Genomic DNA, 23714 nt, shown 5'->3' on the forward strand with positions numbered 1-23714 from the left:
CCTCTTTGATCTCTTGCTAGGCACCCCGGAAGGACAGGAAGGAGACCTGCGAGGAGTACGGGACCCATCTCGAGCTCTGAGTCCATCCCCCTTCAGCTCTCCCCCATTACCCCTCCCGGCTCAGAGCCTCAGTTTATCCCACCGAGGAGTGGCCTCCAAGGACACCTCCGGGAGATGGCCAGCCTTTCCATCCTCGGCCTGCGCCCCTTCCTGCTCTGCGTCCACTCTTTGAGTCCAGGGGGGCCCGGATCCCAGAGGCCAGGGGCCTAGAGCCACGCCGCTGGGCCAGCCAGGGTGGAGTTTTCCCTTCCAGTTAAATTTCTCCCGCCTGCTTGATGTCACATCCTGTCCCGGCTTCCCCGCCGCCGCCCTCCCCACCCCCGCGCGTGAGCGTGGCGCGCGGGTCCCCCTGCGCCTCCCCGCCCCCGCCCCTTCCCCGCAAACTTTTGGCACCCGGGCCGCCCAGCCGCGCGCCCGAGCTCTGCGGGCGCGGGGCCGTCAGGAGGAGGGGCCGAGGAGGGGCGGAGGGGCGGCCCGCCCCGCCCGGCGACCGCGGAGCCGCTCGACGCGCCGGAGATGCAGAGCGGAGGCTCCGCGCAGCAGACCCCGCGCGCCGCCTGCTCCGGGTGCTGAAGGCGCGGGGACACGGCCGGGCGCCGCCGCGGAGCCCGCAGACCGGGAACGCGTCCGCGTCCACGCAGCCGCCGGCCGCCGAGCACCCAGGGCTCCCCGCACGCCAGGACGTCGGAGGCGGCCTCGAGACATGCAACCGGCCCGGAAGCTCCTCAGCCTCCTGTTCCTCGTCCTGATGGGCACCGAACTCACCCAAGTACGTGCATCCAACGCCATTTTCCTCCCTGCGTGCGAGGCGCCCGCCCGGCCCGGGGCCCGGCAAAGTCGGGGAGCCGCTCCGCACAGCCCGGCGCCCCCCTGGCCCGGGCGCGGCCGCGGGATTGGGGAGGGGACCAGCTGCACCCGGCGTGCAGGAAGGGGTGCAGGCTGGCCCCAGACTGCTGCTGTGTCCCCCAGGACCCTCGGCCCTGACCCCTTCCTCCTGGGCACCCTGGCTGCCCACTCCCTGCTGAGAAGTTCAAAGGGCAGTGGAGGGGGCCGTTTGGCAGCTATTGTCATCCGGGAGGAAGACCGAGCAGGTGGTCTGAGCTCGGCGAGCTCGGAGGTGGATGTGACCCCACTCCCGCCCCTGCATCCCTGCCTCTGGCTACAGTTGCTGCCCTTGGGGCTCCTGAGCTGGCGGTGGGCATGGTGCCGGGGAGACCAGACCAGGGAGGGCAAGCCGCCGTGTCTGAGGCTGGGGTGCATTGTGGGCTCCATGTGGAGGTTTGAGTGGGGGAGGTTGTGGCCACATGCGCGGCATGAAGTGAGTGGCAAGCGTGTGTGAGGACCGCTGGGCATTTTAAGTGGACTGACCATCCCTGAACAATGTATGAATAGAGAGCCTGTCTCTGGCTGGCATTCTCCATTTTCAAATGCATCTGAGAGCTGGCGGGTCTGGGGCGCCGGGCAGGGTGTCACTTTGGCAGCTGGCGGGTCTGGGGTGCCGGGCTGGGTGTCACTTTGGCACCGGGGTGTTGGCAAAAGGCTGCCAGCTTCAGGAGCCAGGCCGCTTAGAGTGACATTAAAATGCCCTTTCCACCGTGCCACTGTGCCACGGTCTGAGCCGGGAGATGCCCTTTGCAGCTGCGAGTCTGGGAGGTTGGGGGGGTGCTGCCAGGAGCTTGGCCCCAGGCGCCAGCTGCCCCCAACCCTCCTCTCTTCCCTCCTGCCTCTGCACCTCCCTCCCTCCCAGAATAAAAGAGGAAACAAAAGAGAGAAGAGAGGGTGAGAGGTGGATCACAGGAGAGAAGGCTCTGGAATAAGCGGCCCTTGTTTTCGCCGGGAAGCGCTTGCCGGCTCCCTGGCTCTGTGGGAAGTGCATGCGGCCCCAGCCCCAGCCCCAGCCACGGGAGACCCTGCTGGTGCCCCGCAGGCAATCAGCCGTGCCCCCTGGAGAGGGTCCACCCGGTCTCCGGGTGAGTTTTCTTGGCTGCAGGGATGGCCTGGCCGAGGGGCAGACTCGGGCTCTGTGGGTGGACACTGTATGAGTGCACGTGCCCACGCTCACACACGCTCCCACTCCACACACACGAGCACACACGGCAGAAAGGAGCCAGGAAGCATGTGCCTAATTTAGACATCTCGGGGAGGAGACGGCTGGTCTGGGTGCCCTGGAAGTGACCACCCTCGGGCCCTTCAAGCCCTACTGGCCTCCTCACCTCCAGGCTCCCTGAGTCTCCATTCCCAGCCCTCCTCCGAAGGTTCACTTATCAGTCTTTTTAAAGATCCCCTGTTCTTGGAAGAAACTTTTGGTCTAGCTTGGGTTGGAAGCTTTGTCTGGGTGGCGAGAGCCCTCACCCGTCCACGCTGTCAGTAATGGACATCCGAGTGTGGCCAGCCCCTGCACACACTCCTGCAGCCACACCATCCCTTCAGGACCCTGGTCAGCTCCCTGAGGCCTCCAGGCCAGGAAGGGAAATGATGTTGTTTTCTTTGGAAGCTTCCTGTTTGCGAAGCAGAGCTGTAGGATCCCTCAAGGGAATGCCTCCCTCAGCACAGCCGAGACGGGCAGGGCCCTACCCTCCGGGCTGCCTCTGAGTCTGTGCTGTGAGAATCTTCCGTCAGAAGCCTAGTATCCCTAATGGTAATGGGATTTTAGAGCCGAGGCCCAGCTGGCAGAGATCACTCTAACTGGTCCACGTCTGTGAAGCTGTCAGACGGTGGCTGGCTTGGCCACCCGCTCCAGAGACCCCGGCTGCCCTGGTCCCACCCAGGTGGGCTTCTTTGGGGTCAGGCCAGGCGCCTCTCTCCTTCGTCAGACCTCTAAGGCAGGGACTGGGTTTGGGGGTAGGTGTGGTACACGGCTGCTGTGAGTCTGAGAGCTCCTCGGAGACACCCCTACCCAAGACCCTTGCTTCTTGATCCCAAAGGGATCCGACTCTGGGAAGCCACACTGCCTGGCGTCAGGAACGATGGTCCCTGCACGTGTGATGGGTGATCACCTCTGGGCTTCGGGACAAGGAGGGCAGGGCAGTGGTGACCCGCCTGGGTGGGCTCCGTCTCCCCCCGCCCTCTTCCTCTCCCGCTTCAAGTAAGCTGCCCCCATGGCCGCACCCTCCGTCTCAGGGGCCTTTCGAAGAATGTGGACACGAGGTTCCAGGGCCGCTGTGTTTATGGATTAGGGCCTGTCCGAATGGGAACAAGTCGGAACCACGTGGGTGTCACCTGCACTTCACGGACGCTGCTTGAAGGATTCAGGCAGACGGGCGGGGGCGGGTGGAGCGCACATGGCCGGGCCATCTGTTCTCCCAACAGCGCGCTTACGATGAGCCACTCAGTCGAACGCCAGCTAGTGATCGATGGCCTACTACGCGCCAGGCTCGTGGGCCCAGATGAACTCTGTCCCCAGACGGAAAGACGCTTGACTGGGTCTCGTGCTGTAGTTTTTAGGACGAGGCTGGCGTTTGCAGCTCCTTGAGAAGCACCACCAGAGCTTCCCAGCAGAATGCAGAACTGGATCTGCATCTTGGCGGAGGCACCCTGCCCACCCCAGCCCAGCTCACCTTCCCTTGCAAGAAGCACGTGGCCCCCCCGTGTGACATGGCCCAGAAGAGGAGGGCAGCTCTTGACAGTGACCCTGGGCCGAGCTGCCCCTCCCCTCCCAGCCCCACCAGCCACTCTCTGGTGATCTTGAGAAGGGCTCTGAGCTTCAGCCTGAACGTCCACCCTTTTAAAAGAAGAGCATGAAGCCTGGTGAGGCTCGAAGATGCCTCCCTTGCTAACCCCTCTCCGGTCCTGTCCTCCTTTCCTGCTTGTGCAGCTCTCTGATACCAGCTGGTCAGGCTTGACACCGGCACGCCTGGGCGGGCGATGCTGAGTCCAGGCCTGGCCGTCTGGCACACGGGCCACGGTGCTTAGTGGGGGGACTGAGACACTGCCAAGCCGGCTTGTTCGAGAGGCCCGAGGACGCTGGGGTCGGAGTGGAGGGAGCTGAGCGTGCTTTGGAGAAGGGATACCATTTGCACCTGCTGAGCCCGGGCAGGGAGATGGGGAGGCACAGGTGGGCGAGGGGCGCTGCACACAGAGGCCACAGCACGCAGACGGGCCCAGAGCCTCGGCGCTCAGCAAAGGAGCGTTGAAGGATTAGCTTTATCTCTGGGGTGAAGTGGATCCCTTTTCATTAGTCCCCAGGCCGGGCGTGGCCTTTCGGAATGACAGGCCCTGACCCCTTGGGGTGGGGGTTCCAGCTGTGAAAGGCGCACGGGCACCTCGGAGTGCCAGCCGTCCCCGGGCTCTCGGTGGCCCCCAGGCTTTACAGAGTGACTGGTGACGCTTGTCCGGAGCCCGGGGAGCTGCGTGCAGGTCTCAGCATCCAAAAAGAGGCGTGAGTGGTCCCCGGGGCGGGGTGGGGGATGGATGGGTCCTGTGAGCCAGCAGGCAGGCGTCTCAGCGGGGCCGACGTGGAGCTGACCACTGAGGGCCCTCTCTCTTCAAACCTGTTCTCGCCTCCTCATATCCAGCCAGACTGAAGACCCCAACCCACCGCCCTGAAAAAACCGAACAAGAATAAAGCAGTCGGTTCAGACAGAAGCATGATTTCTGTCACCTGCTTGAGTCAGAGCCGGGGCTCAGCAATCCCACTGACGTCCTGTCCACCTGCCCCAGGCCCTCACTCCCCAGCTCTTTGGTCCACTTGTGCTGGGGTTAGTGGTCCAGGGGGTAGGGGGTTCAGGACGGCTGGGCTCAGGATGCATGCAGTTGACTCCGTCTCTGCAGCGAGCTTGGCAACTGCCTCGGGGGCTGCCCAGAGGCTGCCCAGGAGATGCCCTCCTCTCTGGGCAGAAAGGCCCTGGGACACCCTCTGTGACACCCGGGGGCGGGGCTGTAAATCCCCGTCGTGAGGCAGCTGCTTCCTCTCTGAAAGCAGTGTGTCCCTCGTCCCACCGACTCCAGCCTTCCCCAGTGGAAAGAAAGGTGATGTTCTGCCTTGGGTTGTATTTATCACCAGAGTTATCGGGCCCTGTAATCAGTATTAACACTGGGTGTAAAGTCATACAAAACTAATTACTGGCTAAACCGAATTAGATGCAGGCCGCTGAGGGCGGGGCAGTGGGGACAGAAGCTGTTCTCGGCTCTGGGGGCGCCCCGCAGATGCTTCACCCCCAGGGCAGCAGCCTGAGGTCCCTCCCAGGGCGGCTCAGATAAGGGAATAGAAACTGCACCAGAGAGATGCACCGTCTTCATTTTTTCAGATGATTACATGTCAGAAACTTGGCCGGGAGCTGAAGGCACTAGGGGGGAACCAATTGTGAGGGTTAATGTCCCTGCGTGTCGCTGAGCGCCGGCCCCTCCCCACCGCGGGGCCTAAGCCTCAGCGCCCTGGGCTACTGTCCGCAGTCTCCAGATGAGGAGGCCGAGGGGCGGGTCGCGGGCGGTGAGTCACCTGCCCAGTGGCCCAGCGCGTAGGTGACAGACCCTGGATGCGGCCCAAGTCTGCCGGACACCCGAGTTCATGTTCTTGTTACGACAGAGAGAGAAACACAAGAGCAGGGAAATGGCATCGCTGAGAACCAGCAAGGAGGGGCACTGTCAGGCCAGCTTCCGTGGCCTTTGGAGAGGGTTTGAAAGCCGGGTCTCTAACTGTGTGGCCCAGCGCTCAGCCCGCTCTGAACCTGGAGCTTTGTGAACCAGGGCCCGCGGGGGTCAGCTGCTTCCCGCCCCTGAGCTGGAGAGAGCCGGCAAGCCCTTCATCCCGGGAGGGGAGGGCGCCTTCGAGGGAGCACTGGTCATCACCTCAGCTCTCTCCCGCCTAAAGGGAGGCTTCACGCAGGGAGCCGTGCACTGCCTGACTCTGTGAGCGTCTGCGCAGGGACTGAGCTCCAGGGAGTAAGAAACAGGATACGGCCCTTCTTAGTGTGTGTCCCCTCTGAACCTCCGAACCGGCCCCGACACCCGGTCACACTGTTTGTTACATTTGGTGTGATTTGTAATTTGGGGGGAAGACAACACTTCCCTGAGGGCTCAGCTGGTGAAGAATCCGCCTGCAATGCGGGAGACCTGGGTTCGATCCCTCGGTTGGGAAGATCCCCTTGAGAAGGGAAAAGCTACCCACTCCAGTATTCTGGCCTGGAGAATTCCATGGACTGTGTGGTCCATGGGATTGCAGAGTCAGATGCGACTGAGCGACCTTCACTTTTCACTTTCACAGCACAGCCGCAGGAAGGGGGCTCCTCCTTGCCTACAGGTCCTCCCTTCTCCTGCACCCAGTTAAACCCCAGGACAAACGCCAGCTGGCAGTGTGCAATGGAGACGTTTAGAAGACGTGGGCTCCCCGTCTCCTTGCCCAGGTCTCAGCAGTGGGGGCTTGGCCTGCGTGTTCCTGACGTTCAGGCCACGGCATTTAAAAGCAGACCGTCAGTAAGAGGGGGTGAGTAAGAAGCATCTCCACCAAGGAGTCCAGGGCAGAGGAGGGAAGGTGCCGAAGCCCCAGGCTCTGTCTCGGGGGCACGCTCACCTTGGAGATGCTCGTCTAGGGTGTTCAGTCCACGCAGCATAGTGAGCACACCCTCCGGAAGCTTAAACCCCCCAGCCCCGGTGTCCCCAGGCGCACCCAGCCCTCACGGGGGCTCTGGAGAGAAGGTCACCCCTACTGGCTTCACATGATGCTTTGAGGGACTGAAGGTCAAAGAAAGAACAGAGGTGTGTCCATAAATATTATAGACAACTTTACTCTTCCCTCCGTGAGCCGGTTATAAATCTGACAGCACAGTGGGACCCTGAGAAAGGGTTGTGAACACTTCTGCTTGGTGATGGGTGGGCGTGCGCCCCGCCCCGCCCCGCCCTGGGCAGCCCCTGAACCTTGCCAGGCGACTCTGCACAGCCGGAGCCAGTGGCGCGTGGCCCCTGGGGAGAGGGCACTGGCTGAGTCCCCCTGTAATCAGCTCGAGGGATTTCTCAGGCCAACTCCACCCGTCAGCAGAGGGGCTACGGTTTCTGAAGCCAAGTCCAGGCTCCACAGGCAGGGGCTGTGGTTGGGCTGAGACGCTGGTGAGGGGTGCAGAGCGGGGCGTGTGCTCCCGGGAGAGGCCGTGCGCGGAAGCCTCTGGAATTCACCTGCAGGGAGTCCTCTGCTCCGAGCGAGTGTTACATCCTGGGGTGTTTCCTGCGTTCCCAGGCGGACCCCAGAGTTGCCTCTTAGACGTCCTCACAACGACATCACTCTAATTCACGCCAGGGTCAGTTACTTACTCAGAAGAAGCCAGGCTGCCCTCAGCTAGGTGTGACAGGGCCCTGCCTGGGAAGGGGGACCCGGAGTTGTCTGCGGCCCCGGAGCCTAGCCCCGACCCTGGCGCCCTCTGAGCCCCCCGTCTCTCACAGGCCTCTCCCGGGACCTGGCCCCACTTCTGCTGGGGGGCCTCAGACAAGGTGGGGCCGTGGCTTCCATCCCCGTCTGGGCCGACGGCCTGAGGCGATGGGTCTGTAAGGAGCGTGGGACTTTCCTGAGCGGGAGCAGAGGTTGTGGGCAGCCCAGGGTGGGCCTGGGGCGGCTGGCTCTGCGGGCAGCCAGGGCAGCTGACAGCCCTGCTCGCCCTCGCGGAGGTGGCCCCCGCTTGGGGTCTAAAAGCTGTGTGTCCTGACGGTAGAGCGGGAGCGCGGGCTTGAGCAGGCAGCAGAGGAAGGACAGTCCAGGTGGTCCCCCACGGTGGTCCCTCGCGGCTGCTGGGAGGGTGGCCTCCTCCAGCAGCGGAAGGCCAGGTCCTGCCGCCCCCAGAGCTCCCAGGAGAGCAGGAGGAAGGCAGGGTGGACAGAGCAGAGAGGCTCCGCGCCCCTGCTGTCCCCTGCCTCCCCTCCCCTTCTCTCTCTCTCTCCCCCTCCTTCTCTGCGCCCCCACCCCCAGCCACAAGCAAATAGCTGACGGAAATACGGATGTTCTTAAATAGCAGAAAGGCCTCCACACTGTCCTCTGGGGTCTGCCTTGGAGCACGGGAGGCTGGCCCCGGGCCCTGTAAGTCCTCGTGAGCCCCATGGGCCTGTTTCCTGTCCGTGGAAGGGAGGTGATCAGAGGCGCCTGCCCGACACGCTCCCTCACCCCGCGGCCATTGGGGGGACTCTGTTTGCAACCCGGACCCTGCCTGCCGAATGCCCCTTATAAGGAGGACAGGCTTGGAGGCGGGAGGGCGCATTCAGTGTTATGTAACGCCGGTCCCCACCTGCAGAGCCGGGAGGCCCAGGGATCCTTGTTTCCCATCTGCCGGTGCCTTTGCACGGAGCCCACCAAGGTCAAGGCTGGGACGGGCTGGCGTGAGGACAGATGACCCAGCCCGCAGGCCCCGCAGGGGCCGGGGAGCGGGCAGAGCTCCCCGCACTCCCTCGGGCTTAGCTGCCCGGAGCCCAGCCGGGCTCTGGCAGGAACAGCGGGGCGTCGTGCCCGTGGAATGGCACACTTGGCAGGTATCTGTGGCCACGAAGACACGGTGCTCCTGCACCTCGAGGGGTGTCACGTGGCTCGGGCCACGGTCTGAATGCTGTGTCCCCCGCCCCCCACCACCCACCAAATCGCATATGTTGAGATACTCACCCCCAGAAGTGATGGCACAAGGAGATGGGGACTTCAGGAGTTGCTCTGCCCTCCTGAATGGGATCGGCCCCTCCTGACAAAGCTCGAGAGCCCCTCACCCCTCCCGCCACGTGAGGACGCGGGGAGGCGGCCCGCACTGGACCGTGACCACGTGGCGCTTTGATTTCGGACATCCGGCTCCAGAACTGTAAGCAGGAAATGTCTGCTGTTCATCAGCCACCCAGCTGGTGGTCTCAGACGGCCCCAAACACCGTGACATCTGAGGGGCGGAGGCGGACCGTGTCTTTGAGCCTGACCCTGGGAGAGGGGCTCCTCATGTGACCTTGGGCAGGTCTTGTCATCTTTCTACGCCCCAAACGCCTCCTCTGTAAAGCTGAGCTGCCTTGGCACCATCCCGAGGGCAACTGTAAGGATTCTGTGAGTCACTTGCTTCGTGTAAGGGTGTCTGGGGCGCGGTACCCGCTCCTTAGTCCAAAGACGGCTATTCAGGGCTGCAAATGTAAGTGAGCCCTGGCTCCAAGGAGAGCCGTGTAGGAAGAACACTCGGCGTTGGCCAGTGCCACGGAGCCTTTAATCCGTATGCCTCCATCCTTCAACAAGCCTCAGTGTGCTTTTGGAAGTGCTGTGTAGCTTCTAAATCAAATTACACTTGCCGAGGCTTCTCACGTGACCCTTTCCAAATGCATTAAAAGCGGTCGTCTCTCCTCCTGAATCACAGATCCCGGACACTGGAGAGGAGCTGGGTGGGGGATTAGAAGGGAGTGACCTGCCCTGACCCTCCCAGTGGTGAGAGCCACATGGTGTCGGTTACAGAAGCACAGGTGCGGCTCCAAGCAGCAGTACAGGGTCCCCTCGGGGGAGCCAGCTGCGTCCACAGCCTCTGGGAGGGGAGGTGGGAGCAGTGCGTCTGTCCGATTCTGTATAGCGAGCTGACCGGTGATGAGATGGTGGCCAGGACTTAAGGGCGTCCAGTGGGTGTGAGTCAGCTTTCCTCCCGTCCCTCTCAGTGCTCTGAGCTCCGGGGGGTCCGCTGAGTTCCCAGGGAGCTGTAGGAATTCCAGGGTGCGGCCCCATTTGACAGCAGGTGTGAGTGACCCAGCGCTTTTTAAAGGACTCTTGTCAGCCATGCTTATGGGGATGCCATGGACGCCTCAGGCTCCCCTTCAGGACTGCAGGCTCAGGAGAAACATGATAAGGGGGTTTCGGGTCTCCCGGCTGGCCCTAATTGCCTGCCCTCTGGTGCATCTGGGAGAGCCCCGGGCCGGGGGAGCGGGGCGGGCTGGCCCCTCAACCCTGGGGGGGTCTAATACCAGCAGGACTTGGCTCCATTGGAGCAAATGACCTGGATTTCATTTCCTCCACTGAACAGCCCAGCCAGGCTGGCTCTCTTCTAATTTAGAGTACCCATTGTAAATCCCCTGGGACATTACTGCCACAAAATCAGATCAGAAGTTCTTCAAGATCAGAAGAGGGTTTTTTTTTCTTTTTCATTTTCTATGTCTGCACGTTTGGCGCTCACCTTCCTAGAACAGCTCTGGGTGTTGGGAGTTGTTTCCACATCCAGCAGCACTTCCTCCGTATTCGTGTGTCTGTACCAACGGCATCTCTTGTGGGTGGTCTTTAGCTAAAAGCAGCTCTTAGGAGAGGCGGCGGGGTGTCTGGGGGCGTCAAATCCCAGCTCATCCCACGCCCATGTGTCAGTTGCCCCACTGAGGGTCCCCTCTGAGCGCTGGGTCTTCTGCAAAGCGGGCGTGACGAGGGTGGGCACCCTCCTGGCTGCCACGTCTGCTCTTGCGCTGACTCACTGAAGCCTCATACACCCTGCTAATATGCCCTTTACAGATGGGGAAACTGAGTTATGGGAGGGCTAATTACCTTGGCTGAGGTCACACAACCAGTCAGGGGCAGAGAACCCAGGCTGCCCACACCTAGGGTGTCTGGCTGCAGAATCTGAACACGGAGCAACCCTCTGAGCTGCCTGTCTTGGTCGGTTGGCCGGTTGGGAGGTTTTTGTTCCTGCACGGTGCTGGGAGTCTGCTCCGCCGCGCTGGTGGTGTTTCTGAGCTGGGGGTTACAGCGGCTGCACCGCGCGTCCCGGCTCTGATCCGGGGTCATGCACACAGGAGGTGATAAGAGCCTGCTGCTTCCCGACAGCTCGTGTCAGGGTTTTGCAGACACCAGCCTCGGGTGGGATCTGCAGGGTCCCAACAAAGCGGGGGTGCGTGTCCTTCTGCAGCGGGAAGAGGGGTGTGAATGATTTGGGTCGACACAGCTCGTGGCCCTAAATCGGTGTTGAACGTTCACTGAATGAGAAAGGAGGCGGGTGTGGGGGACGGCGCCCCCTCACCTGGCCGCTGCGCTGGCGGCCTGGACGCCCGCAGAGCCTGCAGTACCCGCCGCCACTGGGAGATGGCGCCCTTCCCCAACTCTTGAAATTCTCTGCCTGCCACCCGAAGGCTGCCTCAGATCCTGGCTTTAAGCAGAAAAACAAGCCCAAGGCGCCCTTTTGGCTCATGGGTCTCGCACCCGCGCTCAGGCCAGGGCCGTCCTGGCTGTTAGAGTCCTCTGTCCCTGGGAGCAGAGAGTGGAGCCCGGGAAGGCAGTGTCCCTCCTCGGTGGCCCGGGAAGCCAGCCCCTTCCCGCCCCTGTCCGCCCTTCTGGCCTGCCCGGAAGGGAGATCGATTTCCACGCAGACAGTGGTGTGGGGCGCTGTCCTCCCCACACGGCAGGGAGGCTTAGCTGGGGGCCCGGAGGGGCACCTTTCTTCTCCGTCAGAAGCTGCCTGCAAACTCTAAAGCTCTGTTAAGATGTATGACCCAGTCACGCTTGTGCTTCAGAGGGGACTTCACATGTCCTGGCATGGATGTTGCCAAGGGCTGGGGAGTTGTGCCAGCCTGCCGTGTCCCTCTGCCTCTCTGCCTGGGCACCAGCTGCCCCCACCCCACAACCCCAAGGAGGAGCCAGTGAGGAAACGCGCCCCTGGCCCACCACCTGGACCACACTCACCCCGGGGTGGGGCCGCGTAGGCAACCCCGCTCGGAGGCCTGAGCCCCCAACCCACGCCCAGCTCCTGCCCTGCCGCCGCATGCCCACACCCCTCACAGGCTGACCCGGGAGCCCGCACTGGGCAGTGCCAGGGCTGCCGGCAAAGGCCTGCGGGGTGCCAGCTGCCCTGGACTCCCAGAGGGGCCTCTCTGCTCCCCTTGGCCCTCTCCGCCAGCACCGGGGCTGGAGACCCCCACCAGGAGCTGCGTTTGGAGCCAAGAGTTCGGCTGTCTGGGTTTCTGCTGGGCTTCGGGGGGCTGCGGGGCTGGAGGGGGCCTGGAGCCACCACCTAGCAGGTCCCCAGCAGCCGGGCTAAGAGAGACCTGGCTGGGTGGGTCGGCGGGTGGGGTCTCAGAGCGGTGCCCGGGCCTAGCTGGCCGGCGGCCTTGAGGATGGAAAAGCGGAGGCCCGCCCAGCCCGTGCGCCGAGGCCGCCGTGTTTGAGGACGGATTTTGATGACTTGCGGGGCGGTGGTCTGTCTTTCCTCGCGGTCGACGGGGCTCTGCAGACCTCGCTGCCAGCAGCCAGGGGGCGGCGGGGAGCCGGAGTGGAGAGGAAAAATCCACCCATTTCCTGGGCAGATTGCGTCGGCCGCCGCCCGGCCGTGTCCCCGCCTCCTGGCCGCGGCCCCCGCGCGCAGCTCGCGCGGCACTCAGAGCCGGAGCCGGAGCCGGAGCCGGCGGCCCTTCCCGGCGGCGGGCGGGCGGGCGGCAGCGGACGGCGGGCAGCGGCGAGGCGGCCACTCTCCCGGGCGCCCGGAGCGGCGCGGCTATGGCCGGGGCGCGCGGGGTGACGGCGGCGGCGGCGGGCGGGCGGCGGCGGGCGGAGGGGGCGCGGGGACACGGCCGGGCGCCCCTGCCCGCCGCGGTGCCCGCCGCCTGAAGGCTGCCCGGGGCGCGGAGCCGGCGCCAGCGCGGCGCGGGCGCAGGAGGCGTTCCCGGCGCGATGTCGGTGCCGCTGCTCAAGATCGGGGTTGTGCTCAGCACCATGGCCATGATCACCAACTGGATGTCCCAGACGCTGCCCTCGCTGGTGGGCCTCAACACCACCAAGCTCTCGGCGGCCAGCGGCGGGACGCTCGATCGCAGCACCGGCGTAAGTGCGCCCGCCGCCCGCCCTGCCGGGCCTCCTCCCAGCTCCCTCCCGCTCCCGAGCCCCGGGCGAGCGGGCGCCGCGCGGGGAGCAGGGCGCAGGGGCAAGGGCACGCGCGGGGCCCGCGCGGCTCCTGCGCGCCGCGGTGGCGACCCTGCTCCCCGCGCCCGCAGCCTCGGCCACTCCGCCGGTCGCGGGCCCTTCTTGTGTGGCGCTTCCCGCCTCGGTCCGGTCCCCTCGCGGGGGCCTCCCGGGAACCTGCCGGGGACTCGAAAGGCTGGGAGTCCACACTCAACTAATATGCCCTTGTTGACAAGGTTTGGAAACTGAGGCAGGGGTCTTGAGGACTTGTCCAAGGTCACTCAGCAAGTCAGTGGGAGACGCGGTGGCCCCCGTCCGGCCGGGTCCAGTCTGGGCTCGGAGTTGAGCCCGCCCCACTTGGCAAAAGCCGGACTGGACCGGCGGAGTGGGGCCCGGGCGGCCGGGCGGCCGGGCGGGCGGGCTAGGAGCTCCAGCCCTCGGAGTCCCGAGGCGCCTTTCTCCCCAGCGCAGGCAGAGGTCCCCGGGTCCCCTCGGCGGAGGGTGCAAAGGGGCCGGTCGGGGCCCGGGGGTGGGGGGTGCGCAGCCGCGGGACTCGCGCCTCGCCCTCCGCGCCCCCTCCCGCCCTGCCTCCCCAGGCGCTTCTCGTCCCTTCTCGGTGCCCTGGGGGAGGGGACGAGCGGCGGGCCGCCCCTGGGCTCGGCAGACTCAGGCGGTGGCGGGAGCGGGCGGGCGGAGGACGGGGCGCGCCCCAGGCCGGCTCCCCCTCCGGAAAGGAGAGCTGAAGGACACGCGCCCCTCTCGCGCTCGATCCCTCGGCTGTGAAGGGCGCCGGGCTGTAAGGGGTCTCCCGGTGACCGCTTCTGCCACCGGCACCCGTTCACCTCACCTGCCCTTCTGAGGACTGCGTGCAGCCGCCTCCTTGCTGATGACTTCGTTCCTGCCCCGGGGTCCTGTGCCCCTGGGGCTGGAAATGAATGAAATGCAATGTTTGTACCCTGGACTCTGTCCACCCAACTTCTTCCCATCCCCACGCTAAAAATAGAAGGGAGGTGACCTGCGGCCACCCGGCAGGCTGCAAGATCTGTGCTCAGGGGGAGTTTTCAGACGGTAGTGTCCACCCCGGGTACCTGGCGGTCGGGACCACCTGAGCTGGGCTGCAAGGTGACACCAGCCATGTCTGCGTGTCAGCAGCCGTGTGCAGCTCAGGTGTGGTGAGGGTGCTGGGCACACCTCAGGGCTGAGGCTGGGTGTGACCCCTGCACAGCGTGTCACCAGCAACTTGGCGACATCTGCCAAATGGCTCGTGGGCGGCAGCCTGTGTTGGGTGGAAGCCCAGCGTCCCCTCAGGGGCCTTCACTAGGCAGGCGGTGGACACGGCCGGGGCCTGGGGTCATCCCAGCTCCGGGCTAACAGGCAGCTGGATCCTGGCTGTTCCTCCCCAGCTTCGGGGAGCAGCGGAGCGCGACTGCACCAGCCGCCCCTGCTGGCCTTACGGGAGGAGATCTTATTTCTGAATTATGTGCGGCTGTGACTCAACCAGCCGCTTGCTTCCCTGCCTCGCTCCTCACCCAGCTCACAGCCTCTGCTCACCCCTCCCTTCCACCGAACCTGTCAGCTGGGTCAGACGCCAAAACTCTAACCATCCCCTAAGTTTAAAAATCCCTTGAATTAAAAAATATGTTTGAAAGAGCCATGCCTATTAGACTCCCTTCCAGCCCTGGGATCCTGATGGGAGACCGTCTGGGTTCCTCCCCCATGTGCCCCCCACCCCGCGGTCAGCAGCTGTCTTTGGACTGCTTTTTTTCTGCCCTTTCCTGGGGGCTGGGCGTGGATGGTCATGCCCGGTGCGATGTTCCATGGTCTCACTTTCTCTCCCTCCCTCTCCCTCGCCCCCTGCCCCCAGGTGCTGCCCACCAACCCTGAGGAGAGCTGGCAGGTGTACAGCTCTGCCCAGGACAGTGAGGGCAGGTGTATCTGCACAGTGGTCGCCCCCCAGCAGACCATGTGTTCACGGGATGCCCGCACGAAACAGCTGAGGCAGCTACTGGAGAAGGTGAGTCTTGGGGGCGCATGGCTCTGTGTGTGTCTGTGTGTGTGTGCCCCCAAGCTGGCAGCAAGGCGTGGCAAGCCTGCAGAGTGCCTCCCAGCTCCGAGGCCTGGCTCTCCCCCCGCATGGCCCACTGGGAATATTGGTGAATGGTGAAATGGAGGGAGGGAGGGACGGAGGAGACTCCCCCAGGCTGCCTGGAGTGGGGGGAGCATCTCTGCCCGGAACCACGTGTGCGGAGCGAGGGGGCGTGCGGGCCTCTCTCCCACACCACTGTCTCGGGCTCACGACCACAGCCTGGGGTCCAGAGGGCCAGAGCTTTCCCCGAGCCACACCTGGAGTGCTCCCGTGCCTCCGGGAGCAGGGCCGCGGTGGGGGCTTTTCCCTGCTTCTGGGTGGTTGGACTGAGTGATGGCCAGGAGGTGATCGCTCCTGTGGATGCCTTCCTGCTGCAAAAGTGGATTAAGTCATCACCTTCGTGACCCCCCGGGGAGCAGCACGTGTGGGTTTAATCTGCTCTTTCAGTTGCGCCTCACAAGAGCCGGTGAAGCTGCTGAGGGTTTCACCCCATTTCAAGGTGTGGAATCTGGGTCCAGGGTGGCGGGCTGACTATCCCAAGGTTGGCAGCCGGCGGGCAGGGGCACCAGGTCTGAGCGCAGCCAGCACCCCCTGCCCCCCACGGAGGCCGGTGCCCCAGATCACGGCCATCCCGCCTCCCGGGACAGTCCACACGGGAGCCTGGGGTCTCAGAACCTGAGCGCCAGGTTTCCCGGGAGCTCCTGGGAGCGGGGGCAGAGGGCAGCCCTTCTGCTCCATCTCCACCCTCCCCAGGGAGACGGCATGCGGCACCCCAGGACTCCTCGCTCACCACACACACACAGCACACACATACATATGTGTACAACTGCACACAAATACACATAGACACCACATGGAAATGCACACACTCATAAACGCACTCATATACACACACCCCACACACATACACACAAACACACATACACACGGTCACATGCACACCTCACAAGGACACACACCTTACACACATCACACGCACATGCACCGCACAGACACACACGTATACATACGTCATACACACATCACATACGAGTGCTCACTTATACACACATACGCCACATGCCCCAGGAAAGCCGTGACTCCTCCATCAGCCGAGCAGCACAGGCTGTGGAGGAGGGGCACGGGGGCCTGCCCCGGGGGGCGTCGGAGGGGCGTGGCGGCCTGCCCTGGGGGGCGCGGGGGCCTGCCCTGGGGGGCGCTGGGCCTGCCCTGGGGGCGGGCCCTCCTTGGGGGGACTGGAGGCCCGGCAGCCCACCCAGTCTGTCCAGTTCAGCGCAGGCCCAGCACATCTGCAGCCCCTCACACAGGTTCCGGCAAAGCAGGCCCTCTCTGGAAATCAGGAGGGCAGGGTGGGGGCTTCCTGGAGCTGTGCCCTCTGGAAGGGGCTGGGGAGGGGCCTCGGCGCCCCACCCAGGGCAGGAGGATGGCCCTCGAGGACCCCATGCACTTTGGTCCACCATCTTCAGCCACGCCAGGAAATCACTGTAAAAGAATTAAAGAAAAATGCGTGTAACAGGTTTCACACACATTTATTACCAGCAAACTAGACCAGAGCCTAATTGGGCCTTTAATTATTCATGATTGTGGAGGAGGGAGTGGAGCTCGGAGGGGCCTCGGGGGCTGGCGGGCGGCCCCTCGAGCCCTCCTAGGAACCCTGGCCTCGGAGGCACCTTCCTGCCCGCATCCGCCCAGCACAACTGCTGAAAAATTTAGAGCCCGATTTTACACCCTGGCGGGCACTGTGCTCTGAAGCAGAAGCCATCCTCGGTGTGGGGGGGCCTCCCACCCTCCTCCTCTTTCTTTCTGAGCATCTGTTCTCTCCCTGGGGCTGGGGTCCTGTTAAAACCCACCCCAGGAGCTTCCAAAAGGGGAGCCTCGCTGCTGCTTTGCTGAGGCCTACAGTCTCAGAGGAGCCTGGCCCCAGTGTCCCCTGATCGCAGCCCCCCGCCCCCCGCATTAGAGCCTTGGGCTCTGTTGTCTGTGAAGACGCTCAAGGCCCAGAATTTGAAAGCGTGGGCTCTGCAGCCAGTCCAGGCCTTGCCTGCTGGCTGTCTGCTGTGCGACAGTTGCCAAGTCACTTAACTTCTCTGAGCCTTGCTCTCCTCTGTAATGAGACTTGAAGTAGAGCCTGCCTCCCAGGGTTTTGTAAAGATCAGATGAGATCCATAGCCCAGTGCCTGAAACCAAGAAACGTCCCATTAACACTAGTGGGCGGGGTCCCCTCCAGGCCCGGGGTGTCTGCCCCTCAGTTGCTGCCGCCCTGCCCGTCTCAGCACCTGTGGCCACCTTAGGCAGGGCGGGGAAGGGGTGCCCTGTGCCGTTGGCAGCTGTGCGAACTTGAGCTCCTCAGCTGGCTTCTGGGGGCACATCCTACAAGGAGGAGGATGCTTGTGCTCGGCGGAGGGCCTCCAGGCTGCAGGTCTGAGACCCAGGGGCCTGACTGCCATCTGGGGCTTGATTATCTGCTCTGATTGGAGGGAAAGGGAGGCGCTCGCCCAGCCTGGGAAGGACTGGCGGAGGGTGGGGGGGCTCTATAGGGCAGATGAGTAGCTTGGCATCTTTAAAATGTGTTTCCTAAATTTAAAATTTGATTTTAAACCATTTAAATTCATTAAAACAGGACTTCCCTGTAGCGCAAATGGTAAAGAATCTGCCTGTGATGCAGGAGACCCAGGTTCGATCCCTGGGTTGGGAAGTTCCTCTGGAGAAGGGAATGTCAATCCACTCCAGTATTCTTGCCTGGGGAATTCCATGGACAGAGGAGCCTGGAAGGCTACAGTCCGTGGGGTCGCAAAGAGTCAGACATGACTGACCGACTAACACACACAAAAATTCATTAACAGCATCCTTCTCTGGCATTTGAACAGCCGGGAGGGCTGCATGTGGACCCCTGAGAAGACCAGGCTGAAGCCAGCGAGGGCCCAGCCGTTTCTGTGCAGCAGAGTCTAGTCAGCAGCCTTGTGGGTTCTGCTGTGGCTTCAGGAGTCCACCCAGGAGAGGGAGGGGGAAAAGGGGTCTTGACTGCAGCTGCCGTTTCTGTTCCTTCCTCCCACTATGGCTGTGCCTTAGGGGCCAGACCCTGTGTGGGTAACAGGTGTGAACGAGGCCCTTCCACCTCCCTCCTGGTGGTTGAGACAGGGACGTGGGTGGCTGCTGTGCAGGCCTGGTGCCAGCAAGGCGACGGTGTTTCCAAGTGGTGTGTGGCCACTTCTGGCTTGGCACATCAAGGAAGCCTCCCTGGAGGAGGCGGCATTTGGGCTGGGCCTGGAAGGATAAAGGAAATACAAATTTTCTCAGAAGTCCACAGTTACCTAAAGAGACAGAACAAACCATTGGAGCAGGGGGAGATGGGGGACAGGAAGACCTGAGGTAATAGAGCAAATATATTTGAGTTTCCCCTGAAGCATCCAAAGAGAAAGGGTCAGAGGGAGTCATAGTCACCTACATGCTGTATATTATAAACCTGAAATTTTAAACCAAATTCATGTGTATTACTGTCTAGTAACAAACCATAGAACCCGGGCATTCTTCAGCACCAAGTTAAGCAGCATCAGTTTTTCCTACTGAGAAGCCTCTTGGTCTTTTATTTGGTGGGGGGACTGCAGTATCATCTCTTCTTTTACTGACCAGGCAAAGCTGAGCCTCACACCCAAAACAATTTTGTTCCAAAAAGGGAGGGTATCTGCAAATTCAGGAAAAAAAAGAAAATCAGAAATAAAGATTTGCGATTATGGAGTTATCTTCCCGCTAGTGATTGGATTCAATTCTGAGGAGGTGACCCAGACAGCCACTGTGCTCCTCTTTCCTCCTCCCCAGCACCCTGAATGCCTGGGCACAGAAGGGCAAGCCCGTTTCCTGAAAATAGAAGGCACTGGCAGGTAGCTGCTCTAAAACTGTTTTTCTTTTGAGCTCTCTGGAACCCTGTTGAATATTAAAGTTTCATCTTGAGACTCGACTCAATTCAGATCTGCCTGTAAAGATGTAGAACAGCGGATTCTTCATTTGCTGAGTGATTGATTCCTGACTCTGTTCTGAACGTGCACATTTGCAGAGCAGTCATCTGCCTGTGACACTGTGGGGTGTGATGGACGGCGTGTGAGATGCGGAAGCAGGGAGCCCGTCCCCTGCTCCCCGAGCACCACGCTGTGCCCTCAGCCCTCTCGGCGAGACACCCGGCGAGGTTTAGGGGAGGGAGCTGTGCCCGGAGGTAGAGGAGCCCCGCCACGCCGTTCATGTTTCTTGGCGTTTGTGCGTGATGCAATTCATCCCTCAGAATAGATGGAATCGCCTGTCCCTCCCGAAGGAAAAGGCCACCCAAAGCCATAAGCCTGGAGCTTTGACCAACAGGGAGCCAGAGGTCCCTGCAGCCTGGTTGTAAGAACACATCCTGGAAGATGGCAGAGGAAACGTTGACCAGACTGTTTGCTCTGTTCAAGGGTTCTTGCTCATAACAGCCCGACACTGGTGATAAACTAGTAAGTCACGCACAGGCCGCCTCTGGCTCCCGGTGCTGTCTCTGTTAGGAGGCAAACACAATCTCCGGGCACCTGCCGCTCGCTCCTTCCCTGAACCTGCTTGTTGCCTTTTTGACAGGTGCAGAACATGTCGCAGTCCATAGAGGTCCTGGACCGGCGGACCCAGAGGGACTTGCAGTACGTGGAGAAGATGGAGAACCAGATGAAAGGGCTGGAGTCCAAGTTCAGACAGGTGGAGGAGAGCCACAAGCAGCACCTGGCCAGGCAGTTCAAGGTACGTGTGTGGCTCCTGCGCCTCCCCTCCCCCCTCCTTCCCCTCCCCCCTCCTCCTCCCTCTTCCACCCCTCCCCCTCCCCATTCCTCCCCTCCCCCATCTCTCCCCTCCCCCTTCTCCCCCTCCATCTCTCCCCTCCCCCATTCCTCCCCTCCCCCCTTCTCTCCTCCTTCCATCTCTCCCCTCCCCCTTCCATCTCTCCCCTCCCCCTTCCATCTCTCCCCTCCCCCTTCTCCCCCTTCCATCTCTCCCCTCCCCCATTCCTCCCCTCCCCCCTTCTCTCCCCCTTCCATCTCTCCCCTCCCCCTTCCATCTCTCCCTCCCCCATCTCTCCCCTCCCTCCATCTCTCCCCTCCCTCCATCTCTCCCCTCCCCCATCTCTACCCTCCCGCCTTTTCTCCCCTCCCCTTCTCCTTCCCCCACTCCCCTCCTCTGAGACTGTGATTCCCGCTCCTGCTCCCACTTTCCCTCCAGAATAGCAGTTTGAAGCCAGGGAGGAGCCCAGCAAGGATTGCTCTTTTTCTTGCCAATGGCAGCCTTCCTTGGAAGTAGAGAGGCCACCTGCCCTTGCCCTGGTTTGGCGGAAATTCACCTTGAAAGGGGCAGAGTTGAGATGTGGTTTTCACACCTATTAGCTTCCCAGGCCAGGACCCCAGGCCCCAGCTTCTCCAGCCAAGTCACAGATTAGCTGGGAAGGGACGTGATTGGTCCTTCCCGGCCCACAGCTGCTGCAGGTGAATCACATTAGCCAAGGATTAGCTTAATTGATTAGAGCCATTTCTGAGCAGGGATTGCTCAGGGCAGTTCTTCACATCTGACCTAATTTAGCGGCAACAAGGCTCACTGTAGATGTGCAGGAAGGCAGAGACACCAGCATCTTTCTCACCTCCCGGTTAGTCTTTGTTTTCTCCACATAACTCCACTGTTAAAGCCAGAGTTGGTTTGACCTAAAATTATATATACATATGTACAAATATGTATATATACACCTAGAGTTTACTCAGCTTCAAAATCATTAAATTGACAAATGATATGCACCTTAATTAAGGCATACATGCATGTTAATTAGAAACCAAGCCCAGATGTAAATGAACGGGTCAAATTACACAGCCCCGCTGGACTGCAAACTGCTGATGCTCTGGGTCTTCCGGCCTTTTTATGCTAATGTTTTCCTTTGATGCTCTCCCTGTGTGCAGCAAGAACTAATTCTCTTGTAAAAGCCATACATTATATAGACGAAATGGCAAGCTAATGAAGTTATAAATCTATATGATAAATAAAATAATAGCAGCTTTATCCTGTTGAGGCGAAATGAGCCAGTCTGTCTTGCTGGACTCAGGTGGACCTGTCCTTGCTTCTGACATGTCACCATGAATTATCTCAGAAAGAAATTTTGACCTGCCTGACCCAAAAGAGCTTGTGTCTCTCCTCATAAGGCCAGCACTCTCTTCCCGGGGGTAGACTCAGATTCCTCTAGGGATGTCTTCAGCATCCATGGGCTGGCTCCTCTTTGCAAGCATGCTCTCCTGGTTCCCAGATATTGAATCCTATGGCTCTGGCGGGGAAGACAGGCTGCCCTTGCTTCTGACCACACTTTAATTGCCTTGAACACTTGCAGCAGCAATTGCTGTGAGGGTCCTTACATGACTGTGAAAGCAGTTTGTCTGGACTGACTCTAGCCTTGAAGCGTGATTTTTTTTTAAGTGAGGGTGAAAATATTTGTCTGTTAATGGCTATCTGTTTCAGGCAGGCTAGTAAGCTAGTTCTTCAACAGTTTTCATTTTCTTGCTTGCAGGGCTAACTTAAAAGAGTTTTTTCAATGCTGCAGACTGAAGAAGCAGTCCACTCCCATGTAACCATGACAGAGGGCCAGAGAGCTTTTTTGCACCCTGCATTTTTACTATTATTTCCCGTTACTTAGCACCATGCCCCTAAGGAACCTTGAACACAACCAGGATCTCTTTTGCATGTGACTGTAGATGCATTTCATGAATAGTTTGAACCCTTGTCAATGCATTTTTTGAAAAAACAAAAACAAACAAAAAAAGAGATACTTTGTGTATGTGACTTAAAGCATGTAACCTTAAGATGTTGCATTCTAAACTGACAATAAAGACCTTTCCCAAATATGTTGGTGTTCTGAAGACTGTTTAATATACTCTTCTAACTCCTGTGGACCAGAATAAATCAAACTATAAAGAAAGCGGGAGTGTGGACATTTTCCCTCACCTAGGGAGAAGCCAGGCCAAGGCAGGGTGTTAGAAGTTTTTGCACGCATCGCACTGAACCCAGCTTATTTTAACCTTGCAGGCGATAAAAGCGAAAATGGATGAACTTAGGCCTTTGATACCTGTGTTGGAGGAGTACAAGGCCGATGCCAAATTGGTATTGCAGTTTAAGGAGGAGGTCCAGAATCTGACGGCAGTGCTTAACGAGCTGCAAGAGGAAATTGGCGCCTATGACTACGATGAACTGCAGAGCAGAGTGTCCAATCTTGAAGAAAGGCTCCGTGCGTGCATGCAAAAACTAGGTAGGCCCAGAACCCTGCGGGCGGGCGCTGCACCGCCCACCTGCCGCTGGCGCACTCAGGCTCAGGCAGTGGTGCTGAACTGGACAGCGCCCGCCCGGCTTTCCCGAGCGACGGCTGGACTAGGGCTCCTGGGTAGGGTTGCCGCACCGCCCACCTGCCGCTGGCGCACTCAGGCTCAAGCAGTGGTGCTGAACTACACAGCGCCCGCCTGGCTTCCTGAGCGACGGCTGGACTAGGGCTCCTGGGTAGGGTTGCCTGGACAGGTAGCTGAGGAGTGTAGGCCGCGCCCGCCCTAGGGCCTTGTCCAATCCCGTGCAGAGGCCACCTCACAGACCCCACTGAGTTGCACATCTGGAAAATTGGTATTAGATGTTACATAGCATCTGAAGAGTGAGTGTGTGTGTGTGTGTGCACGCGTGCGTGTGCGCTTGTGCCCCTGTGTGTTGGGTGGCTTTTTAAGACACGAGTTTCATAGAGCTGGAAGCACATCTCATCCCCTCCAGCTTTCAGGAGAGGGCTGACAAAGCTCCCTGAGAAACCAAACCATGTGGAAAATTCCATCACGTCAAGGCGGAAGGCTTGCCATTCATAACAAGCAAGGGAGCCCCTCTAGCAACTGGAGGGGGCGGGGCTGGGAGCTGGTGGCCCCTGGGCTCCTTCCGAGTCTTGTTTGTGGTGGATAACCCATCACCTTATCAACTTTCTGGTTAATTTAGCAAATCTTAACATGTCCACATCGGAGTCCATTCTGAAATAGCACATTTTAAATCCCAGTTCTATTTTTAGGTTTTCTTAGGAAAGATCGGCTGGCCCTTCTCACTCACTGTTTCCTAACGCAAAGGTTGTTCATTTTCTTATTGTTTACTTTTCAGAGTAATTTAGCATAATTCTTGGAGAAGGCAATGGCAACCCACTCCAGTGTTCCTGCCTGGAGCATCCCAGGGACAGGGGAGCCTGGTGGGCTGCCGTCTATGGGGTCGCAGAGAGTCGGACACGACTGAAGCGACTTAGCAGCAGCAGCAGCGTGATTCTGCTTTATGCACAAGTTTCCTTTAGGTTTTATCTGGTGTTTTCACTTGATTCTCTTTTCATCCCCTACCCCCTACACACTGCAAATGCCTTATTTTAAGCTTAAAACATCCCGAAAGAACAAGTACTTTAAAAAACAAACCCCAGTGCTATTAGGTCGGAGACAGAAAACGTTCAAAGGGCAAGGAGACAGAGTCAACCTTTTGTTTGAACAGGTTCCCACGTCTGGGTTATTTTTAAGACTGTTCTAGGTGCCCTCGTAAAGTCCCCCAGGCCCAGCGAGGGCGGTGAGCGATGCTGGAGCCTTAGGAGGAATCTGTTGTGGTGTGTACACTCGTCTGCGTCATGTGAGGGATTGTGTGCTACCGTTTTTCACATGTGGTGCCTGATGCCCAAGTCCTGGTGTGTCCGGGGCTGGGTGGCCTGGGACAGTTTCAGGATGGGTCTGGGCTGGACAGTCTGCACCTGCC

General features: G+C 60.5%; 1 protein-coding gene across 2 annotated transcripts in view; it reads left to right on the forward strand.

The window, feature by feature from the left end:
* Positions 1-553: 553 nt before the first annotated feature.
* OLFM1 (olfactomedin 1) overlaps positions 554-23714 on the forward strand; it is a 38320-nt gene continuing 15159 nt past the window's right edge. The window contains exons 1-4 of one of the 2 annotated variants that reach the window (XM_061434166.1): positions 554-829; positions 14715-14864; positions 19530-19685; positions 21996-22215. In XM_061434166.1, coding sequence (XP_061290150.1) covers positions 764-829; positions 14715-14864; positions 19530-19685; positions 21996-22215 — 592 coding nt within the window. In that variant the 5' untranslated portion in view covers positions 554-763. Of the gene's footprint in view, positions 830-12539; positions 12773-14714; positions 14865-19529; positions 19686-21995; positions 22216-23714 lie in introns of those variants that run through there. The other variant, XM_061434165.1, reaches the window with a different exon arrangement.

Source organism: Bos javanicus, chromosome 11 (assembly GCF_032452875.1).
Source record: "Bos javanicus breed banteng chromosome 11, ARS-OSU_banteng_1.0, whole genome shotgun sequence".
In the NCBI taxonomy this organism is placed as follows: domain Eukaryota; kingdom Metazoa; phylum Chordata; class Mammalia; order Artiodactyla; family Bovidae; genus Bos; species Bos javanicus.